Raw genomic sequence first — 7,876 nt, forward strand, 5'->3', positions numbered from 1 at the left:
ATAATGTTCTTTGCCTCCTCATACCCTTTCATAATAATCCCTGAATTATGCAGCAGCTCTTCTGCCTTTGTCAAATCATAGTTTCGGTGCCACTGAGCGTCCTTTTTATCCAAACAGGAACATGCACTTATGCTTGATGAGCAACGTCTGATTTTAGCTAATGAGCTAATTAAATCCAAGATAAGTGTTGGAAGGACTGAAAATCCCGGATATCAAGTAAACTCAATCCGGGATAAATCAACTTAACCATGTACAAAGAACAGGGACCAGGGGTAGGGGAGACCGGGGCTGGTTGTCACATGGGTAGGTTGTCACACAGCTCATATCTACCACTCTAGATGGCTGTGCCACAAAAATGTAATATCAAAATGTGCCCTCTTCATCTAAGGTCAACCATTACGAAACATTGAGGTGAGCACAATTTTCATGGTTTTTACCACCAACAAAAAAAAAAAGTGTCCAACTACTTTTGTAATAAAACTTTGTTACATTGTGCTATTCAAAAAATAGAAATTGTGTTGAATAAAAGAACGACTGGAAGGTTATGTTTTGATACTTAATCGATACTTAATTGATACTTTTCGGGCACATCACCCTCCCATTTAAGTTGTAGGGCTAACAATTACAAAGGTTTACAGATACAGTACTCTAATTTGTAATTGTATTTACATAAACGACTAGAGTTACTTTTGAAAAAGGGACATTTACATTCACTTGCAAAAAATGTGTAACCTGCCTGCAACAAGGCATTGTTTATGTTCTGGTGTGGTTGGACCACTAAGGTTTTAACATTAAATGTTATTAATTTAACATGTTCAATAAATGGGTGGCGCGGTGGTGTAGTGGTTGGCACTGCTGCCTCAGTCTTGTCCAGGGTATAATGCTGCCTTATTCCCAGTGTCTGCTAGGGTTAGCTGTGACTCACAGCCAGTAAAAGAAAAGTTGTTACAAAAAATAATAGATGTTCAATAAATGGTCAATTAAATAAATATCAATAGTGTTAAGAATGTATTTGTTGTGTTATTGTTTGTTAAAAAGGCAATAAATATAACTGACAACCAACCCTGTGATGCGCACATGCATGCATGTGATGCGTCTATTTAAACATGAAGTGAAGAGTGAAGATCTAAACAATGTCCATTTGTACGCAACATATTATTCTTTCACATGGAATTGAAAATAGCAATATATGAAGTACGGGGGCAGAGATAAATGTGTAACAACCAGCCCCGGTCTCCCCTACATATTGATTAGAAACAAATGTTCTGTCATGACTATGTGACTTCAGAGCTGCCAAAGCACCACAAGAGGCCCACACGTCTACCTCTGTACCTTACACTGAATCTGACACATGGAGGCTGTTAGCTGTTTGTGCCTTTAAAAAAAAATCTAGCTGATTTGTTTGTGTGCAATTGTATTTATCGTTTATTTTCCCTGTAACTATTTAGTAATTCATTGTACACACTTATACACCCCCCCACACACACACACCCATTCATACACTACCCCAAATACACATTCACTGTCTCTCACAGACTCTTAAACATAAACACAGAGACAGACACTGCAGAACCCGAACCCCGTGATTGGGTACCTTAGCCTCCGCGCCGGTGACGTCCTGCTTCCTGATTGGCTGATCCAGCAGCGACTGGGCTCTTGTTTAAATTCTCAAGTTCTCGGAGAGACAGACAGAGGCGATAAGAGGCGTCCCGTTGAATCTTCTCTCTCTCTCTCTCTCTATATATATATATTTATATATTAAAGTTGTGTTTTGAGGACGTGCATGTATTGTGAGCGGCGGAGACACGGCAGCGCTTGAGGCGGAGCGGGGAGACGCGCACAGGTGAGCGAGAGAAACGTCGCCGGATTGTCGGGTTTAAGTTTAATATTCACTTTCATATCATTATACTATCCTCTCTCGACCACTGCTTTATTACAGGGACTTTTTTGTTTGTTATCGTGCTTTTGCTGTTATTAATAACGGTATCAATACTACTACTAATAATAATGGCTAACGCGGGGTGGGGGATCCGCGGCTGGAACGCAGGAATGCGGGGGGGGGCGCTTGTCCCGTGCTGCCTTGCGTGTCTCGGGTGGGCATGCGCACTGTTTACTGCTGCTCTGTCCTCTATTGGTAAGAGACTGTTGATTTGTGCTGAGGGTGTGGGGGGTTTGGGTACTGTAATGTTACAACTGCGTAGTCCTGACTGAGAGAGGAGAGTGACACTGTGCGCTGTGTTCCCTGCAGGGTCTGGCTGCTGTGAGCGGGAGGATGCAGACCTCCATCGCTCAATGGTGCCAGCAGTTGGGGCAAGCACCCCTCCAACCGCTGAACCCCGAGAGGAGCAGGGAGTCCAGGCCAGCCTCGAACCCGCGCCAGGAAGACCCGCCACCGCACTGCAGGGCACAGCTGGCAGGGGGTGACCTGAAGCCCCCGGCCCTGGAGAGAGAGTCGTCTACATCGCACACTGTGGGGGGAATGGACCTGGGCCAGGCGGTGGGAGACCCGGGGCAAGATGGCACCCAGCTGTCACACTCCCTCCTGTCCCTGCAGCACCTTCTCAGCTACTGGAGGGGGGGTCCTGACCATGACTGGGAGCAGGAGAGAGGGGTGAGCTGCGTCACTGGAGAAGGGGCCGATGACATCCCACTGTGGGCGGCCGGCTCCCTGTGTCCCCAGGCAGAGCTGTTGGGTCTAGGTGGGGGCACAGCTGAGCCTGCAGGGCCGATGGCAGCTCTTGGTGCCGGCAGCCTGGCGGGGGCCCGACCCAGCCGCAGCTCGGAGACAGAGCAAGGGCTCGGGTCCCAGTCTGCAGAGCTGGAGTGGCAGCTGCCCAGACTGGAGGTGGTCTCTCTGCAGGGGAGCAGCCCGCAGGCCAGACAGCACTCTGGGCACAGGGACACTGGGATGCTAGGCAGTGGGCAAGGGGAGAGCCTGGGTTGGGCTGCCTCCTCACTGCGGTCAGGGAGCCAAGGGCCCGAAGGGGACAGGGCCCAGAGCCACACTGGCCTCCCCCTGCAGGGCCCAGTCAGTGAGGAGCCCCTGCTGCACACAGAGAAAGAGCAGCCAGACTTTGCCCCTGAGCCCGTGTGTGTGAAGCAGGAGAACCCAGATTGGGAGGAGAGACAGGAGTGTGGAGGAGACTGTCCCCAGATAAAGACTGAGTGTGAACTGGAGCCTGTGGACAGCAAGGACCCCCTGCTACACTGGGAGATGGACTCTGGACAGGGCAGCACTGAGCAAACAGACCAGATTAAAACAGAGGAGCCAGACTTTGCTGCTGAGCCCAAGTCTGTGAAGCAGGAGAGCTCAGACTGGGCTGTCTGTTCTCTGCAGGAGTCTGGAGGAGACTGTCCCCAGATAAAGACTGAGAGAGAGCAAGTCAATCTGGAGCCTCTGGACACCAAGGAGCCCATTGTTCTCCTGGCCTCTGGACAGGGCAGCAGTGAGCAGACTGGACTACAGACTGACCAGATAAAAACAGAGCAAGACTTTAAACCCGAGCCCATGTCTGTGAAGAAGGAGAGCTCAGATTGGGAGGAGAGACAGGAGTCTGGAGGAGACTGTCCCCAGATAACGACTGAATGTGAACTGCTGCACTGGAAGATGGACTCTGGACAGGGCAGCAGCAGCAGCCAGCAGACTGGCCAGCACCTCAGCAGTACGGTCAGCTCCTTGAAGCCATCCCACTCTCCACTCACCCTGCCCACACCCAATGTAACCTTAACTATCCCTGCCCCACCCATCCATGCCCCACATTCTCCCTGGCCCCAGCTGCCCATGGTTGGCTCCCTCACTCTACCCCTTAAATCAACATTAACAGTCAACACCACCTCCCTGAAGCCCTCAGCCCAGCCCCTTCTTGCCCAGCAACTTCCTTACCTCCCAGCCCATCAGACCCCTGTCCATACCCTCCATTCCTCGCAGCCTCCAGTTCGGACCCTCCCTCCGCAGCAGCTTCCAATCCAGCCCCTCCCTGCACAGCAGTCTCCTGACCTGCCCATCCCTGCCCAGCAGACCCCTGTCCATACCCTCCATTCCTCGCAGCCTCCAGTTCGGACCCTCCCTCCGCAGCAGCACCCGGTCCGGACCCTCCCTCCGCAGCAGCCCCCGGTCCAGCCCCTCCCTGCACAGCAGTCTTCTGACCTGCCCATCCCTGCTCAGCAGACCCCAGTCCAAACCCTCCGTTCCTCACAGCCCCCAGTTCAGACCCTCCCTGCACAGCAGCCTCCTAAACTGCCCACCCTGCCCACCCTAACCACACTAACCACACCAACCACACCCACCCTAACCTTGCCCATCCCTGCGCAACCCACCCACGTCCTGTATTCTCCCTTGCTCCAGCTGCTCCTCACATTGCCCATGGTTGGCCCCCTCACTCTCCCCCTGTCCTCCTCAGTAACAGTCAACACCACCTCCCTGAAGCCCTCAGCCCAGCCCCTTCTTGCCCAGCAACCTCCTTACCTCCCTGCCCAGCAGACCCCAGTCAGTACCCTCCATTCCTCACAGTCCCCAGTTCAGACCTTCCGTGCCCGGCAGCAGCCCCTCCCAGCACAGCCCCTCCTGTTCCAGCAGCCTCCTGACCTGCCCCTCCCTCCCCATCAGACCCTCGTCCGTACCCTCCATTCCTCGCAGCCCCCAGTCCATTCTTCGCAGCCCCCAGTCCGGACCCTCCCTCCGCAGCAACCCCCGGTCCAGCCCCTTCCTCCGCAGCAGCCTCCTGAACTGACCCTCCCTGCCAAGCAACCCCCAGTCTGTACCCTCCGTTCCTCACAGCTCCCAGTTCACACCCTCCCTGTGCAACAGCACCCAGCCCAGCCCCTCCCAGCCCTGCAACACCTGCCCCATCCCCTCCCAGCCCAGCAGCCTCCTGAACTGCCCCTCCCTGTGCAGCAGCCCCCAGTTCGGACCCTCCCTGTGCAGCAGCCCCCAGTTCGTACACTCCCTGCGCAACAGCCCCCGGTCCAGCCCCTCCCTCCGCAGCAGCCTCCTGAACTGCCCCTCCCTGCCAAGCAGCCCCCAGTCTGTACCCTCCGTTCCTCGCAGCCCCCAGTTCGGACACTTCTTGTGCAGCAGCCCCCAGTTCGGACCCTCCCTCCGCAGCAGCCTCCTGACCTGCCCCTCTGTGCCCAGCAACCCCCAGCCCAGCCCCTCCCAGCCTTGCAGTCTCCAGCCCAGCCCCTCCCAGCCTTGCAGCCTCTTGAACTGCCCCTCCCTGCCCATCAGACCCCAGTCCATACCCTCCAGTCTTCGCAGCCCCAAGTCTGGACCCTCCCTCAGCAGCAGCCCCCGCTCCAGCCCCTCCCTCCACAGCAACCTCCTGAACTGCCCCTCCCTGTCCAGCAGCCCCCAGTCCGTACCCTCCGTTCCTCGCAGCCCCCAGTTCGGACCCTCCGTTCCTCGCAGCCCCCAGTTCGGACACTCGCAGCACAGCAGCCTCCTGAACTGCCCCTCCCTGCCCAGCAGCCTCCTGAACTGCCCATCACTGCCCAGGAGCCCCCAATCCATACCCTCTGTTCCTCGCAGCCCCCAGTCCAGCCCCTCCCGGTCCAGCAGCCTCCTGACCTGCCCCTCCCTGCCCAACAGACCCCAGTCCATACTATCCATTCCTCGCAGCCCCCAGTCCGGACCCTCCCTCCACAGCAGCCCCCAGTCCAGCCCGTCCCTGCCCAGCAGCCCTCAGTCCGTAACCTCCGTTCCTTGCAGCCCCCGGTCCGGACCCGCCCTCCGCAGCAGCCTCCTGACCTGCCCCTCTGTGCCCAGGAGCCCCCAGTCCATACCCTCTGTTCCTTGCAGCCCCCAGCCCAGCCCCTCCAAGCCAAGCAGCCTCCTGAACTGCCCCTCCCTGCCAAGCAACCCCCAGTCCGTACCCTCCGTTCCTCACAGCTCCCAGTTCATACCCTCCCTGTGCAACAGCACCCAGCCCAGCCCCTCCCAGCCCTGCAACACCTGCCCCATCCCCTCCCAGCCCAGCAGCCTCCTGAACTGCTCCTCCCTGCCCAGCAGCCCCCAGCCCGTACCCTCCGTTCCTCGCAGCCCCCAGCCCGTACCCTCCGTTCCTCGCAGCCCCCAGTCCGTACCCTCCGTTCCTCGCAGCCCCCAGTCCGTACCCTCCGTTCCTCGCAGCCCCCAGTTCGGACCCTCAGTTCCTCGCAGCCCCCAGTTCGGACACTTGCAGCACAGCAGCCTCCTGAACTGCCCATCACTGCCCAGGAGCCCCCAATCAATACCCTCTGTTCCTCGCAGCCCCCAGTCCAGCCCCTCCTGGTCCAGCAGCCTCCTGACCTGCCCCTCCCTGCCCAACAGACCCCAGTCCATACTATCCATTCCTCGCAGCCCCCAGTCCGGACCCTCCCTCCGCAGCAGCCCCCAGTCCAGCCCGTCCCTGCCCAGCAGCCCTCAGTCCGTAACCTCTGTTCCTTGCAGCCCCCAGTCCGGACCTGCCCTCCACAGCAGCCTCCTGAACTGCCCCTCCCTGCCCATCAGCCCCCAGTCCAGCCCCTCCTGGTCCAGCAGCCCCCGGTCCAACCCCTCCCTGCCCAGCAGCCCCCAGTCAAATCCTCAAGCCCATACTTCCAGCCTGTCACCAGGTGCTTGGGCTGTGACCAGGACTTTGGCTCGACCACGGCCCTGAGGGAGCACATGCACTCAGGTGATGTGAAGGCGCCCAAGCCCTGGAAGTGCTGCAATTGCACCAGAGTCTTCAAGACAGAGGGTCCACTGTTCAATCACATGAAACTCCATGGCTCGAACACCCACAACTGCCCAGAGTGCGGCCGCAAGTTCGTGACACCCCACGACCTTCGCATCCACTCGCAGATCCACTCGCTGGAGACACCCTTCAGCTGCGATCAGTGCACTGCAGGCTTCCGCACTCAGAACCTGCTGCGGGAGCACAAGTTCCGGAAGCACCTGGATACCTGGGAGGTCTCCTGCCCGGACTGTGGCAAGAAGTTAAAATCCGCTGTCTCCTTGAAACTCCACCTCAACGTGCACACAGGCGAGCGGCCCTTCAAGTGTGAGGAGTGCGATGCCAGCTTCAAGGCCCCCAGCCAACTGAACAACCACCGGCTCATCCACACAGGCGAGAAGCCGCACCGCTGCACCCAGTGCCAGGCCTGCTTCCGCACCATCGGCCACCTAATCAACCACCAGCTCACCCACACCGGGGACAAGAGGCCCCCGCGCGTCCGTGTCCGTCCACCTCCGCACACCGCACCACCCAGGAAGAGGAGGAAGCGGCAGTGAGGGAGGGGGAGGAGTGAGACAAGGGACATGGAATACAAGTGTCAGACAAGTAAATTCAAAACAATGATAATGCAAATGTCAATATAACTGTGTACAGAATGCCAGTGGAATACATTACAGCAATACCTACACCGGAATAAAACTATGCAGCTAACCATGTCTTTTATAAAAATGTGTATGAAAAGTTAAAACCGCAGAATTTAGTTTTTTTGTTTTTTCCGTCTTTTAAATATGTTACACACTTAATACATTTAATACATATACATACGTATTTGTACCTTTTAAAAAATATATTGTGTGCAATATTAAAGTGTTTATTGCAACAAATTATTATTCATTGTAATTATTTAAGAATTAATTGTATGTGTGCAATCCTGGATTGGAATTCAGGGCTGTGGTACTGCTTTCATATTCAAAATGATTAAATAAATGTCTGTATGGTACGGGTGTATAATATTTGGGGGGAATGTCCTCGCAGTAGTGCAGTCACATGGTCACCACGATACAGAGACAGGATGGGGTTTTACAGTTGCATTTCAATAGGAATTCACTAACATTTCAATGGCTGCAGAATGGAGTTCGGCTGCGCTGCAAAGAATGTGACATCACTTCTGATAACATACAGTG

At 55.6% G+C, this 7,876-nt stretch overlaps 1 protein-coding gene across 1 annotated transcript; it reads left to right on the forward strand.

Moving 5' to 3' along the window:
• Window positions 1–1,600: 1,600 nt before the first annotated feature.
• On the forward strand, window positions 1,601–7,576 carry LOC136764646 (uncharacterized). Its single transcript, XM_066718866.1, has 2 exons — window positions 1,601–1,843; window positions 2,249–7,576. Exon 2 carries the CDS (start codon window positions 2,273–2,275, stop codon window positions 7,247–7,249), a length of 4,977 nt encoding a protein of 1,658 aa, XP_066574963.1. The 5' UTR covers window positions 1,601–1,843; window positions 2,249–2,272; the 3' UTR covers window positions 7,250–7,576.
• The last annotated feature ends 300 nt before the right edge of the window (window positions 7,577–7,876 follow it).

This window comes from Amia ocellicauda, chromosome 12, assembly GCF_036373705.1.
Source record: "Amia ocellicauda isolate fAmiCal2 chromosome 12, fAmiCal2.hap1, whole genome shotgun sequence".
Classification (NCBI taxonomy): Eukaryota; Metazoa; Chordata; class Actinopteri; order Amiiformes; family Amiidae; genus Amia; species Amia ocellicauda.

What these genes read in the sequence shown, in the direction of transcription:
- LOC136764646 (XM_066718866.1), top strand. Translation starts at nt 2,273, where the DNA reads ATGCAGACCTCCATCGCTCAATGGTGCCAGCAGTTGGGGCAAGCACCC.